This window comes from Melanotaenia boesemani, chromosome 1 (genome assembly GCF_017639745.1).
Source record: "Melanotaenia boesemani isolate fMelBoe1 chromosome 1, fMelBoe1.pri, whole genome shotgun sequence".
Taxonomy (NCBI): Eukaryota; Metazoa; Chordata; class Actinopteri; order Atheriniformes; family Melanotaeniidae; genus Melanotaenia; species Melanotaenia boesemani.
The window spans coordinates 27,829,366-27,846,137 of NC_055682.1; the positions used below are offsets into that span (position 1 = coordinate 27,829,366).

Consider the following 16,772-nt stretch of genomic DNA (forward strand, 5'->3'; position numbering starts at 1 on the left):
GTGGTGACACCAGTGGTGTCAGCGACCCAGCCTGACTGACAGAGCTGTGTGATTTTACACTGTTCTGATTGGCTGCGCTGATATGTCAGCGGAGAAAACAGGAACTGCCTGTGCAGAGTGGGCGTGCTTGCAAACAGAAAGGCTAGGTGGGTGGATGGGCAAGGGTGCTCATATGCACACATACACACACAACACAGAATACGCACACACCATACACGCTGTTTGCGGTCAAACTCAAGGTTTGGATCTGTTGCACAAAATGCTCACATGTGATTATATTCCGCCAACTGTTCTTTCAATTTGACTGGCTTTCAGAGGGAAAAAAAAAACCATAACAATATCAAATAACAAGGTAAAAACTTGACTATAATAAAAACATTACACAAGCTCAATAAAAAAACTTTAAAACAATAAACGCTGAGTTTCCTTGATGACAAAAAACACACCAAATCAGCAGTACAATTTTCATTGATATCAAAAGATTTGTATCATAAAACCTCAGGCAGGCGTGACCAGTACATGTTTAAAAATATAATAAATAAATAAAATCTGATTTAAGAGTTTGAGGAGGCGTTACACAACAAACAGCTGACAAGGTGTAAATGTTATTGTTTTGGAAGATTCCCCTCTAAACCCCGGCCATGCTTTCTCTGGAGAAAGAAAGAGAAAAACAAGGCCATCACAGCCTGGGCTGTGTGGAGCCCCATGAGCACATCATCTCTGCTCTCAGTCAAACTTTTTTAAAATGAAATTTGGAAATTCACAAAGCAATACTCTCACATCTACAAACAGCATGAGGTTAGTCATTTCAGTCATCATTTGAAGTTCTAATACATTTACTGTATCAAGGTTCTTGAAGTCACTCCAAATAGTTTGACAATCTCTACACTCACCTGAAAGGTAGGTGAAGCGTTGTGATTGGCTTCTTTTCCGTTTACCATTGCAGACATAAAACTGCACCTGCACAGCTGAGCTCACAGTCCTACTGTGGTAAGGAGGGACCTCCACTATGATGCATGACTACAAAAACATTTTCACATTATTGATGTACACATTTTGCCATTAACATGGTATCATTTACATAAAAGCATACAATCATAACATATATAAAAAAGGAAGAAATTGTTCAAACATGACAGAAGGAAGTGCTGTAATAAAATTTAAAAAATAAAAAGTACTTACACCTTGAGTTTTCTCACGGATTATTTTGGCCTCAACTTCCCACTGTGGTCGTCCATCTTGGATAGAATTGAGAAGAAAAACAAAAAATAGGCTAAATCAGTGAGCTGCTGATAATGCAGTTATACCATCTGGTTAAAATCTTGCACTGAAGGCATAAATCATTCAATTTCCTTCAAGATTCTTCTTTCTATAAACTCTGCTTCAATAGAAAGTGTAAATAAACACCAAAACAATCATAAAATGATTCAATCAGACCAATATACGAGGTAATTATTTAACTGTTTCTGTGCACTGACCCAGCAAAAGACAACATAACAATGTAAAGCTAATAAATGAACCGAGACAAATTAGAGTAAAATCTCTTTACATCCTCTTATACTTAAATAAATGTTACATCTTGAATTATTGAAATGTATAACATTGTATGAAAATCAATACAATTTTATGCAACAAACAGAAAGTCATAAATCCACACAAGATCTCTACTGAGTGCTGTGTTTAAATTTAGATTTTTCTCTTTTTAGTATAGTGTCTTTTATTTCCATCTGGGGAGACTCATTTTCTTTCTTTTTCTGTTTTCTTTAAAAGGTCTGTGCTTGTTCCAGCAGACAGGGCTTAATATCTATTGCAGGCCTTTAGAAAAAGGCAGAATTTCATTTTTTTTTTTTTGAAGAATCAAGAGACATGAAAATAAAGCAATGTCCAAAATTCCCATGGAGAAAATCTAAGTAGCCATTAAATAGCAATCAAATGTGCAAATATCCTGCTGTTTGGCTTACCTGGTTAACATTTAGCCAAGTATTTATTTGAAACTGCTTCAAAAAAAAAAAAACAAAAAAAAAAAACACCAGCTTTCTGTTTCAGAAGAACTTAATTATTTGACAAAACATTTCAGGGGCAGCTGCTTGAAGTAAAGCAGCTGGTGTGAAGACACTAACAGACATTCAGTGTGGTTGGAAGAATCCACATTCATTGGAGTTTTGAGATGAATAAAAACTATGACAGTGACTGAGTGGCCTCTAAGCTGAAGAAAAAAGTGCAGCTTCCTTTTTCATGATGCCTACATGGTGCAAGTATACTCTGCACCTGCATGGCCTCTTCCACAAAACCCGAAGGATTCCCCCAAATACCACTGTCAGGCATCTGCAACATGTCTGCAGAGAGGCCTCACCTACATGAAGATTCAAGTGAGTTAAACAGTAAGTCCTGATGTATTTTAATTGTTCAGCTTTCTACCAAAACCCAGTATTCGATAGTTATGATCTCACGAGAAATATTACTGTAGTTATAGTAATCCACTAGCACTTTAGACAGGTGTAACGTTAAGAAATAATTTATTTTATGCAGGAAGAGTTTAACTAGTTGATGAAATTTTTTTTTTCCTGTGAGCAATGACCTTGAATGTCTTTACAGCTGACAGCAGTGCATTACTGCCATGCAGCTTGTTGACATTCAACAGGCAGAAGCAAGGGCCCCACATGCTTTGTCAGACAACAAGCACCAACAGGAACCTCATACCATACTATTACAATAACTCAGTGAGGAAAGAAGCACATGTGTCCTTTTATGCTAGAAAAATAAACAATATAAAAAAAAAGTTAGGGATTAACTGCGTATTCATGTGGCTTTTACTATAGCCCAACACAAGTTGACTGCCCCTCCTGTATCAGCCCCGGCTTAATGTCAAACCTTTTGTATAAACACAGATGCCTGTAAAACTGAACGACTTATACCAAGTATCGAATCAGATCATTTTCAGTATTTAATGAAATCGAGCAACTATACTATTTACTCATGTTCAAGCATACATGTAGGTTTTATGAGAATGTATACACACCCAATCCTGAGGGAAAGAGTAGTTTGTATGTAATACCCAACCAGGTATGAATCCTCAGGCTCATTCTGCATACCTTCCCTTTCTTCTTCTTTTAATGTTTCCCCCTGTCTTCATATTTACTTTAATATTATAAGATATAAAACAAAATTCATAAACATATGTATTCCCTTTGCTCCATTCTCTAAAATAATGTATATCAGTACAATCCAAATTACTTTTACATACAATGTAAGTGACATTAAGATAGAAAAACAAGAATCAGACTAAAATTGTGCCAGAGATAACCTTTCTTAGTTTATAATTTATCTTAAGCAACAGCTAGTGGAGTGGATTGCAGTAAGTTAGAGCCATCCCATAATTTCTGTAGACCAGTGTCACCAGTTTTTAGTAAATCTGCTGTTGTTTTTCAGTTATGAAAGATGCTGGAAAAATATCTGTCACTGCCTCTCATTCTTTCTGACAATCTTTTCTTCCATTTCTCTACTTATTCTAATCACTGTCTTCCAGCACTAAAGCAGGAAGATTAGTTATGATGAGGGGGATGATTTCCACAATCCTGATCAACCCCATGCTCTCCATTGCTTTCTTATTCTTTCCGTCTCTTTCCACAGACCAATGCACTTAATGCACTATGAGGCCCAAATTTTCTCCCTACCCAAGGTTTCCATTCGCTACTTTTCTCTGCCATGCTTCAGCTGGCATGCCTAAAAGGACTTCAACACATTCCTTCAGGCAGATATTTTTTCAAGAAAATCTTAAAGGATTACAGTTGCTTACTGAGAGAACTACTTGACTATATGCCATGTGCAGACTTGAATCTGTTTCTCTACATCATAAAGGTACCTTGGGCAGGTAGAGACTGGTTCAACATGTCATCCATTTAAAATTTCCATCCAGCTATTACATGTGCTTTATTATAGAGTGGTGTTCAAAAAGGAGAAGAGAAAGGATAAGGCAGAGGAAAACCTGTGACTTCAGAGATGCAAGTTAAATACCACAGGCAGTACAAGTAAATCTTCAGCTTATGTAGGATTTTTACAGATACAAGTCTTTTTTAAGCTCAACAAAAACCCCAGTGTTCTAGAAAAGTGGTTTAAGGGACTATTCAATCAGTAATGTAGTTTTATTGCAATTTTTAAATATTTATTTTTACTTTTTCCACATAAGCTTATTGAGCTTATTGAATCAAAATCAAACTTTATTTATGAAGTGCTTTTTATGCTGTAGGCAACACAAATTTAAACATGATTTAAAAAAAATAAATAAATAAAAACATAGAAGAAACAAAACAATTCATGCATATTAAAAATTAAAACAAGCAGTAACACACGACAAAATAGATTACATAACATATTACAACCATATGGAAAGAATAAATTTCTTTATAAGTGCATCAGACTAACATGGCTGATGAATGAAAACGCCACTAATTTTTTTTTCTCATTTTCCATTTTATATTCGTACTGTATTCCAACATTATGATCTTAATATCAAAAGCACCCATTCATTTTCCTTTTCCTGTTTGACTGGAGCTTGAAAAACATGTCTTTATATAACACATAACATTTTGATCAAATCTGTCAATAACTGTTAAATATTTAGCACGGACACAATTCTTACCAGGGCCTTTCTCCAGGAAGATGACCTTGGACTCGGGGAAGAAGTTGGATCCAGTAATAACCATCTCTTCTCCCCCGCTGACCAGACAGCTGGTCAGGCTGGATTTCTCAACCTGGGGCAGTTCTTGAGCTGAACGCTGGGCTGGGAGAGACACAGAGAGGTGGACAAGAGACTGTAAAATCATGTATTCTGAGGATTCAACAGCTTTAACACATGTGTACACGTGTGAATATTTGTCAGAAGGGAACAGACAGGACTCAGAACATTTTCATCTTTAACCTTTATCAGACATTCGTATCTGGAAAGATGAGACCAAACAATAAATAGAGGCATGTGTGGAAAAAGCGTGTGCAATGATGGTTTTTTTTTTTTTTTTTTTAATCCTTTACTTTTTCTGAATAATCATTTTCATGTGTGTGAGTCTCAGGTGAGGAAGCAGACACTCACAGCACTCTACAGGAATGGAGGCAGCCTGCAGCGATAGCACCTTCCCGTTGGGTTGAGGGATATGCACTCGGAACACCACACGGACCCGTGTGTTCTTTCTTCCTATATCCGTTTCTCCCTTCCGCAGCTCGATGTCTGAGTTCCGCAGTTTTAGTATGCCAGCACAGTCGATACTGTAAAGGGAAAATAGTTGGCTCCATACACCACCACCAGGTTGGTAAGTATCTCAGACATATTTAAGTAGTTAATGCCTAGGAGTGATAAAACAACCCACAAGCCCAGCAAGGGATTGGCAATGAGAGCCAGTTCTCTAAGTGTGGAACCACAGGCTAAAAAAGCCTGTGAATATGATTTATTATAGCTATAAATGAGAAAATCCCTACCAAATACCTTCCTATAACTTCCAGTGTAAATGAAACCAGATCTTAAACAAATATCATCATTTGGGTGTTCCAGGTCATGAATATATTAATAAAATCAGTTAGCTGTTTCCTATGCTCCATGAGAAAACCTCAAATTTTCCTTCTGTACCCAATTTGGCTGTTGACTTAAATAAAGAAAATCTATAAAACACCCTTTGGAAGATATTACATTCATGTACAATCATAAACATGGTCCTTTTTCATTTGACAGGGCATCCTTCATGGTGGTAAGCTCATAATGCCTTCATGAATAATGTAACCCTCAAAGTGCTTGTGACATCTACCTGGCTAACATGTTGTTTTCAGGAAGGAGAGGAATTTCGAGAACTTTGGTGCTGGAAACAATAATTTCTTGGCTGGCTGTGGCTACAGTTTTCCCGGTGATCCGATGCACCTGGTAGAAGGCGTGCGGCCTCAAGTAACGGTCATCTGCTGTTCCGATGAACATCTGCAGGTTGACAGGCTTGTCACTGTAGCCAATAAGCTGAGACACGACAGACAGAGATAGAAAAACAAAAGAGGAACAGATGTGAGTCTTTGGATTCCAGATGGGAGGTGTGAACAAAAAAAATTTCTTCTCATTTCCACTGCATTCAAAACTCTTTTTAAAGTAATCGACTGTAAACTGTAAATAGCAAGTTTAGGGAGTTGTGATATTTCTTGGAAACATAGCTTAATACTGATGTTTTTGGCTATTAGTATGCTAATTCTTGAAATTATACTAACTTCTGATTAAGAAAAGCCAATAAAGGGATCAAAAAGGCAAAATTTTATATCTATAAGACACCAAAAAAATTTTGTGAGGTCTTCTTCAGTCAAATGCACATAAATGGCTTTTTTGTGTGTGTTTTAGTATAATAAATGGTAGTCAAAATGTCAGCAGTCGTTTTAATTCCAGTGATTCATAAGAGCCAAACTGTTTGGCAATGAGTACCAAGCAGCAGTTGTCATTTCCAGCTGTCCCTGACTTCTGGCATCCTGGTCCACACCAGTCTCTATTCAGAGAAGAATCTTGTAATGAGGAAAAAAGTGTTGCATGGTGGGTAAAAACAAGGGGAAGATGGAAAGGAAAGCAGGAACTTTCCTCAACAGAGGGACAGAACAAACACACTGGCCACACAATCCCACCACTGTTGTAATGTTGTACTTGGCAGAACCCTTGACGGCAGGATGGCATCCCCCCTAATACATGCACTCCCACCACACTGAAGCGACCACACCTCCAACTCGGATGGAGGGCAGCCCATTGAGGCTAACTGAGAAGAACAAGGCCTTTCATTGCTGTTTCTCCCCAGGAATTGCCAAGCCTCACCACAGCTGGCTACTACTGACGCCTTCCTTCTTGCAGGTTTGCGTCACACACCTCTGTGTCTGGTACAAAATGTTTGGTGAATGGAAGGACAGAAAGGTGGTATAGCTTTGAATTTGTCATCTGCTGTTCCAAAATATAAACATCTCTCCAACATTTGGTAGTTCTTTTTTTTTCTTTTCTTTTTTGCCTTCGAGACAGTCCCCTGTGGTGAATGGGATTGAAGTATGGGGGTGCCAAAGCTGAACCAAGACATGGAAAAGCTGAAATATGCTGTGTTTATAGCGAGCTATGTTAGAGGACAAACCTCTAGAGGCAGATACAAGCCAGGCTCTCAATAATGATTCACTGTTCTAAGCTCAATAAAAACCTTGTATTTAGAAAGAGTTTTGCCACTGAATTCAAGAAGAACCCACCAGTTAAACTCAAACACCAGATTTGAAAGAAAAGAGGGAAAAATGCATTTCATAGTGACAAACAAAATTCTACTTTTTATTACTATTTGAAATCAATTAAAGGGGTAGTGCACCCTAAAATGTGTCTTTTGAGCTGTAAAAACATAGTATTACTTAATTGTTATGAAAACCACCTATACTGTTAAAAAAAATTTTTTTTTCCATTTCTTTAAAAAACAGGATTTTGTGGGTAATAAATGGCTCCAGGTTTTGTTTTTCGTGATGTAGAGCTGTACTTAAGCCATACTGGTGCTTCTCTACGTTACGAGAAAATTTTAAAAACCTCACAGGCCCCTCCCTCCAGATGCAAACAGATGGGTCCTCGTCTTGCAGGCATAGAAAGCTGCTCCCGCCAACGCATATGAAGGGATGTGGACTTATATGATGTAGATTTGCTAGTTTCAGACTTCTATTCTTTCACAGTTTTCTGATTAAATATTCCTGCAATGGGACAGATTTGTGCTTTTGAAGGGTGTAAAAGTAACACCAGACTTTTTCTTTACCTGCTGATCCTCATCTGGTGACAGACAGTAGCTCAAATCATAGCATCGGCAACTTACAGCAGCATTTCTGCCACAATGTCTGGACTACATTCTCTGCCACAAAATTCCTGCCACAGAGGTCCTGCAACAGGTCTCCACAATTCCCAGATATTTTCTGGCAACTACTAAAAAAGGAGGGATGCTAAATAGTGGTAAACAATAGCTTGGTCTCAACTTTTAGGATACACATTCCTGATTTCAAATTTCAAATTTGTAAATATTTTTTTCATGAACTATTTAATAAAATGTTAGTTTATGAGATGTGTAAATCATTACATTGTTTTTATTTGCACTTTTCAAGGTATGTAAACTTCTTTAGAATTGGGATTGTAAATATATTTTAAAAATGTTGCCATACTGTTTGCTCACAAGGGAAGTTTCCTGTAACAGTCATGTAGATTTAGGGTGGTAGAGGTAGCCGATTTGCACAGACAAATCAATGAGTACTTTGCAAACCTTGGTTTTAAAAACAGAATCTATGTGAAGCTTAAACAGGTTTTTGAAGAAAAAAACTCCCCACCCGAAGGTATGTTGACACTCCCTTACCACATCCTCCAAATGTGTTTTACAATGACTCAGTCATGGATTAATTACAATGAATGTCTAAATAAATCAGTAATTAATTTTGCTGTTGGGAGAATGTGTCAGTTGAGGTGACTCAAATCCAAATCACACTTTTTCACAAACAAACACAATCATTCTGAAGTAATTGGAAAATCAAACTTCGAAACTTGAATTGACAGATTCCTTACTCTGAGAGATAATTCCACTCTTTGCTTTCTCACCATAAGCTGTGTAAAACACTCAATGCTACATTAATATAGAACACGAAATTTTTTTAGAAGCAAGTTGAACAGAAAAACAGCACAAGTCTCCTGTAATAACCCATAATGGCATCATCTTATAAAACCACAAAAGATCTAAAGAGCCACATAAAAGTATAAATCTTGTTAGTAACAACCTAACAGGTAATTAGGCAACCTGGCCTGAATGAACTTATGGCTATAAATGAATGTTTTTCTGGATTAAAAAAAGAAGTCTTAGAAATCAGCAGTCATAAAGCAGTCATGTTTTCCTTGTTTTAAGATCATGTCTGTTCGCTGTGGAAACGAGCGCACAAAGGGTTTGCACATGTGCATGTGTCTATATGAATGCATGTCTGTACAACTCATTGTGTGTGTGTGTGTGTCCATAAATCAGGCCATGTTTATTCCCTGCGCCATGTGTGTTCCAGACAGGATAAAAAGAGTTAACAGTGTCTGGAGGAATGCATCTGTGAGAGAGGACAGACAGACATAAGAAAAATGTAAAAGTTGAAGGACATAAATTAGAGCAAAACACACACACATATACAAAAAAAGAAACAAAAGAAAAACATTCACTATTCAGTGTTTTTAGTAAGACTGCCAATTTAATGCCAGGGTTTTGTTTTAAATTACTGTAATAACTGAAGCTAAACCTCTTTGTCTAGATTATTCAAATTGTCACCATTAAACAAAATGCCTCCAATTTCTTCCGTTTGGCCACTTCATCTCTACATCCTTCTTTGACCTCTTATATACAGGAAGAATTAGGAGTGAGTGTTGACAAACATGCACTTAGCTGGGGCAGAATTTCTTTTCAAATCAAATGATCAGCCAGGAAAACATGATTATAGGACCTGGAATGGGGGCTCAGCTTAGCACTGACAGCAAATCAAACAGAAACATATTACATGACTGAGCCAATTCAGTCACTGTGTCACAGTCATTATTGCTATGAAAAAAAAAACAATTATTTTCTGTTTGCTGTTACCTCGATTCAGTTTAGTTTAATTCAGATCAGTGAAAGGGGGAAAAAAATGTGACTTAGAGTGAATAGTAGACTTCAGGGGGCCTATTTGCACCTTCAGTTGAGAAAATGGGTAAAGCACCACCTGCAAGCAGCAGGACATGTAAACAAGCACACAAGGATTGTCCCATGGTCCTGGCACTGGAAGCTTCCCTACATGAATGCACATGACACACACCCTTGAGTTGTTCCACATTCCTGAGTCACCCCTCTGCCACCTCCTAAATCTAAGGTTGAGTGTGAAATACCTCAGGAGGGAGGTCAATGCACTTGTAACTCCTCACCTTTCTGCCTATCCAGAGAGTGGCAAGTCTGACTGGTCAGTCAGCAAGTTAGTCCTCACAGAAATCAGTTCTTATATTAAACCAAAGTGACATTAAAAACGGTCACATGACCCCAGCTCTCATGACTGTGGATCAAGTTCAGGATAAACCCTTTCCCTTAAAATAAAACTGCTGGATACGGTTACATACTGAGCTTCCACTAAATAAAGTCGCCACTTATTTTTGGCCTTCATCTGTTCCACTGAGCCAGTAATAAGGCGAGCAAGCTGCGGGGAAAAACATGTCCAACATTGCATACATACATAAACAGGCACACAGGCAAACGCATACCAAACATTTCAACTTTGTGTGAAATGCAAAAATACAAAATCAACACAAGTATTATGCTTTTCAGGACTGTTTTAATAATTGTAATAATTGAAACTGTGACAAAGATAACAATAACGATAAAAATGAACTATTAACACCTGCCAAGCTGAGGGGCACATCACCTGCTCTGCAGCAAAATACTACCTATCTTCACATGTGGCACTGTATGAACATTTTGCCATCTACACTTATTTCTTTTTCTAACTTTACTCGGCCCTTTTAATCTTTCCTTTTCACTCTCCTACTCTGACTTCCCTTCATTATTCTTCATCTTCCTTCTTTTTTCCTTTTGTCACTCTCTCCTGTCTTCGTCCTACCCTCATACCTACCTCAGCTTCAGCCCTCTGTCGTAACTTGACACTTTCTCACAGCGAGCGCCTGACTCTGCTAAGTTGTTTCCCTATGTTGCTCCACTGTTGCCATGGTGAGACTCCCTGTGTGTATACCAGAGTGTGTGCGAGTGTGTATGAGTGAGCAGCTACGTAGACCCACGTTGGTGTAAACTACAGCCCTGAAGCTTGTGTCGGGGAGTGGGTGTGAGTGTTAGAATGTGTGGATTTAAGCGCACAGACTCTGGTGTAAACTGTGGTCCTTGGAAAGGTTTGTGATGTTTGAGAGCGACAGGGAGAGAGTGTCTGTGTGTGCCTTACAGCCTGGCTAGAATGTGTGTGCAACAGATGTAAAAACAGGAGAAATGGTGGTCAAGGTCACGCAAGGTCCCATTTTATCTGGCAGTGGCTTCCCTGGTGTGGCACCAGGGATCTATGGACAGACACGCTCACACACACAGAGCAGCTCACACAGGCTTGCTGTTTGCCCAGCACACTAGGGAGGGCAGTGAGAGCCAGGGGGGTTGGTTGACTGTTTAAACAAGGTCAATACATGCATATGCACATGCACATGCACATGCTCCTGCGCACCAAAAGAAACTGACACACACACACACAGAATCGTTTACTGTATACAGCATGAGGGCTGTATATGGCCTTGCTAGACTGGTCCAGGCTCAATTCCTTTTATTCCCATTCCATCCTCCCCCACTTTCACTCTTTCACACACCTCTCTCTATCTCCTTTGCCCCTTCTCTGCAAGTGTTTTCTCGCTGTGTGCTAAGCCTGATTACAACAAATGAGAGCCAAGCCTCCAATGTGTTTACATCAAATACAACCCTGGGGCAAGGCAACATTAGCTCCAGCCAGTTCACACAGTGCGGACCGTGTGGCTCTACAATGTTATCTGTGTGTCGCCCCATCTCAGCACAGTGTACTGAAGAGTCAGGGAGAGCGAGAGAAACCTGTTAACCTGTTAAGATAGGGCAGAAGCTTACAGATGGCAGAAAGGAAAAGGGAAAATAAGAAAGAACGCAGACAAACAGAAGCAGAAAGAGAAGGCCATAGTAAGAGAAAGGATTAGAGACGCTGAAAATGTGAGACCGAATGACTTAAATGGACAGTAATGGGGTCATGGCCGTGCATTCAAGCTCTGAGATCAAAATCGTTTAATGCATCCAAGCTTGTGGAAATATATGGCTGACTTGGAGAGCTGCTGTCATATTATCTTTCAAATCCTTTTCACCAGACACCATAGCTTCATTTAGATTTATTAACTATGGCAGCAGGGCTAAAGGTGCATACAGCATTTTCTCTCAGTTAATTTTCCATTCCTGTGTTGTTACACAGCACAGCTGTCTGTTGTGTTCGTGTGAACTATTTTTGCTCAATTGCTGTATAGTGAATGAGTGTGACTGTGTTTTTGCCTTGTCTAACAAACTTTTTCTGTAGTGTCTGTCTGTCTCTGTCTGAAGCCAAACTGGTAGAATCATCAAGGCTCCTTATAGTTGTGTGGGTGCAGCAGCACTCAAATAAGCTGGTTAAATACACCCAAGGATACCTTAGCCTTCAGCCAGAGAGGCTTTGGACTTATGTGTCTCCTAGCAACAGGTGTACTGATTAAGGTCTGCAGCAAGCCCCGGAGGAATGGCTCAAACAGGCAGTCACAGATGTAGTCATCTTGCTGTTTACAATTGTATTAAAAAAACTGAGATTGTTGACAGTTGAATCATACTGAAAACCCTTATAACAGGTAATCAACTAAGACTTGATTTTATTTATGCCCCCAAGATCTACATTTTATATAAAGTATATATCATATTATAGAAGATGATTCGTTCTAGAAGCTATCAATTTTGTAAATAAATTATCTAATTTGTAAATTGTATGTCATCCATCAAATAGCTCATTCACTGTGGCAGCCACATGTTACAAAAAGGGAGGATATTTGTCACAAGTAGCTCACTTTGTTGAAAACCCAATGCAATTTTCTTTTCTATCAAAACAATTTAATGCAAACAGTACTTTGCGTGGCTACTATACATAAAGTGAGAAAAGTGGCTGAGTATTGCCTGCCTCACATAAAATCCCTGACTGACAGCTGGTCAGCACAGTTCAGTTGTTCTTACTAGTATTAGCAGTCCAAGCTGGCCTTAAACTCCTGACACTCATGCTTTATCAACCAAGTGAAAGTGAGAAATTTGTGTTGCTAATGAACAATGAATGTCAACGGTGGAGTCAAAAGTATGTCTGTGGTTTAACAGAGTATGCACACTGACATCAATGCATGGGATTGTGGGTGTATTCACCATTTTAGGTGTATCCACAGTCTGTTTACATTGGTTCTGCAGAGGCTCTTGTCTTGGTAAGGACGTTTGTTTTAAGGGTGCTTTAGACATGTTTTAACACAATTTACTAGTGGGAAACCTGGAAGTGTAGATGGAAACAGTAGCCGGGTGCCCCAAAATGGCGGAGAGAGCTGCGGTGATGTCACATGCACATTCTATACAGGCACAGCGGAATACAAAATGATACAGTTTTCTCCACATAGGGTACTGACTTCCAACATCTTCTTGTTAAGAGTATAATAATAAAATGGAACAAACTTTTGACTTGAGTAAGATGTTAGATCTCCTCAGTGCCCATTAGCTTTTATTTTTTTAAATAGTTGCGTCTTGTATGTGGGACCAAACACTACTTAGAAATTACAGACGTAAATCTGTTCTTCATCCGAGCGACTCATTTCCACGCAGGGGATCTGACTCTAAACTAATTATTAATGAAACAGAAACTAAAGGCACAAAAAAACAGAAACTAAGGCCCAATAATATGCTTCATTTTTGTAAAGGGGGTAATTCCTAATGTTTTTTTCCTTTATTCTTTTTAAATCAACTAAATACAATAGGCAATCCTGTGATGGGGAACTAAATAAGGCAGCTGCGCTTGCCTGCTGAGATTATTATGTTCTGTATTGGTTCAAAACTCAAATATTTTATAAATAACTTTTGAGTGAAAATACATGTCAAAACATGGCAACATTCGCATCACTGTAGCTTGAAAGTTTGCAGTAATAAACTCATATCTACTCCTGTTAGGGCCCCCACCTGAAGCTGCTTTAAAGTTATCAGCGAACTTTCTAAGAAAGCATTAAGCAGAGGAAGTAAATCTTATTAGAATAAATAGGGCTGCTTTAAAGTTCCTGCTGAAGGTATGGCACACTTTTCCTTTTCACTGTACATGGAATGCATACAGGAGCCATTCAACTGTCAAAATATCCATTTTATTCCCCTTTCAAATGCTAACTATTCTTCAATAAGGGCGCATTGAAACCAGCCTTTTTGATTTGAATCTTAGTCTGTTTGCTTGGAGCGTCTGCTTCGTGTGGGGTACTGTGAATGTGCAAATGAATTCTGATTAGAATCAAAAAGGCAGACTCGGTGCACCGACAAACGCAGGTCTTTGTAGTCTGTTTCAAACAGACTACAAAGCAAAGTGCATTGTGGGTTCAGCACACTGCATTGTGGGTAAACACAACCAAAACATAGGCGTGCACTGGGCGATAAGCGGCTCTGGTCGGGAGAAATAGCTTGCGGTCAGACGTGGAAGAATTCAGTAAAAGTTCTAATAGAATTCTGATCGGTCCAAGACCAGTGTTTGTTATGTACTAGAAACTAAAGTGGTTCTGTGTCAACCAATAGAAGAACAAGTTTTCTTCTTCATGTGTGTCTCGTCTTCTCATTCAGTAATTATTGGTGCAGTGTCACCTCTGGGTCCGATTTGTTTGAGAGGTGCAGCATGAACGCAATCTCGGTCTGCAATAATACTGCACCCCCCAAATGAACCAAGTACCCAATCGGACCGAGTCTAGTGGACTATCCTGGTTTGAATACACCCTAAGAGTGGCTTTAATAGTTTTTGCATGCATTTTAATGTATGTAAGCATTATCGAGCATGATTCTACAAGTGTTCTTTACAGGACAATATTAATATGGCATTTATTTGATTATTAATACTCCAACTACCTTAACTGTGTGGTCTACATTGTAATGAAATAAAAGTTTATATATAAGATAGCGATTCCGCCCAAGTTATTCTTGATAAAAAAATAAGTGTTTTGTCTTACAGTCCTAATAACAAAAAAAACTTTGGACACATAAACACACAAAGAGTAGTAACCTACTATTCTATCTATTACAGCATAACAAAATAAGCCAAACATTTTAGACCTTTAAAACCAGTAAAGTCCTCTCGCTCTGTAGTCCAGACATTCTCTTATTTTTCTGTTGACTAAGCAGCTCAGTGGTACACTGATTTGGGTAACAGCATGATCAAAAAAGGAAGTCATCGCCATGTCCAGATGGCAGCCATGGCGTCATTTGGTGACATCACATCATCAGAGTCAAGACTCAAGGAGAGTAAAAGGTCCTATAGAGCACAGAGTGTGAACTCTCAAGAAAGAGCTGCAGCATGTTGTTTTAAAAAATATTTAACTTTTTTTTTAAGCCAAGCTTGCATTGTTTTTAGAGTAAGCAATAGGACTCCAGGTAACTGCTTACCAGGTGTCAACAGTACAGGGGGGAAAAAGGACATATGCAAGTTTGTTAATGGTTTCAAGTGGTCTGACCCACTATATCAAAAACATATTTGGTCAAAATAACAGCTAAGAAACTTTGAGATTCCCCCTAATGAGGTTAAACGGTGTAAATATGTGTTTTGTTTGTTTTATTTTAATTTAGTTCCAACCTTATTTCCAATATCTGGCTGAATGACTTTCTTTAAACAATAACACTGAGCACAATGTTTGCATGCAGTTTTTGAGGTTAATTTGTTTCTGTAAAAACAATTTTGACACCTCAGGGTAAACAAATGACCTTTTACGTCAGGTGTTGTACTCCCCTGTACAGTGCAATAAAAAGAGGCTAAGAGGACAAAAAAAACAGGAGTGGATGTTTAGAAAACAAAAACTTGACTGTTAGACCTGCTGGACAAGTACTGTTGCCTTCTGTCTGCAGACAGCACAAGACAGCAGTTCATGCAGTGTTTTTCTTTCTTTCTGTTTTTCCAGATTCATCTACATGAACAACACATCCTAAACATATATTATTTGCTGTTCAGTGAAGCGAGTAATTCTAAAATAATAAGAAAAAAATGTCAATTTGCCCTTTGAAAACTCTTTTGATTCTGAAATATGCTTAGGGTTATGTGTAACTAATGTATAGAGAAAGGTTAATAAATGATAAGAATGCAATGTATAAAAATGTCTTTATAAATGTGTTTTATTTCCCATATGTAAATGGGGAATAAAACAACTTGAGCTAAGCCTGCTCTGATCCATATACTGCAACACATTCACCCACACATTTTCTCTTTCTGCACAGAGCCCTGCAACCACAGCTGATGAGAAACAAATGCTGAATGTGGCCTTATTTTGCTCTCTCTACTCTGTCTGAGACAACACACTGCTGTTTGTAAATTTGTTGATGAAGATGTTCAGCACAAATACATCATTTGTTTTTATCATTGGTAGTAGCAGGATACTGCTGAATGTAAACAATGGTAGCTGAAAAGAAGTGACCACTTATCCATGCAGATCTAAACAGTATCACTTTACATGTTGACATTTTTAAGGGCAATTTAAGAAACAGCTAAATCAAAATAGCTAATTTAAATTCATTATTAAATAGATTTGAATTCTCTTAAGGTATTTACCCTGCCATTACATGTTTATCTCAACTGCTACTTAGTTGTCAGTGGAGTTACTTTCACATTATAAACTTAGTATAAAGCAATAACTGAGAACCATGACATAAAACTAACAGAGAAAATACAATACGGGGGGAAAAAAACAATTGTACTGCTTTTCATTGATAAACGTGAAGGTACTGCAAACCAAATTCAACTTTGAATTGCCTCATATGACCCAAGATTTCCTTTAGCCAGTAGCTACAGCAAGTAAAGTGCTATCACCAAACAATTCCATTTGGGGACATGAAATGAGGGCAGCCATGGCAAACACTTGGTTGAAAAAGATTTGACAGCTAAATTATGCATTGTCACATATGGCAGGATTGAATCTTGGTCTAACCGAGGTAGAAATGGTTAATGATTGGCCTGAAGGGAGCCTGCATGACTGAATGTATGAGGAC

The 16,772-nt window shown here is 38.3% G+C and overlaps 1 protein-coding gene across 1 annotated transcript in view; it reads right to left on the reverse strand.

Annotated features, from left to right (window-relative positions):
- Positions 1 to 16,772, reverse strand: part of nfatc3a (nuclear factor of activated T cells 3a) — a 59,766-nt gene that overhangs the window by 14,397 nt on the left and 28,597 nt on the right. Inside the window, exons 4-8 of the mRNA XM_041984159.1 lie at positions 5,793 to 5,992; positions 5,087 to 5,259; positions 4,640 to 4,780; positions 1,183 to 1,238; positions 894 to 1,020 (exon numbers count right to left, since the gene is read on the reverse strand). Coding sequence (XP_041840093.1) covers positions 894 to 1,020; positions 1,183 to 1,238; positions 4,640 to 4,780; positions 5,087 to 5,259; positions 5,793 to 5,992 — 697 coding nt within the window. The remainder of the gene's footprint in view (positions 1 to 893; positions 1,021 to 1,182; positions 1,239 to 4,639; positions 4,781 to 5,086; positions 5,260 to 5,792; positions 5,993 to 16,772) is intronic.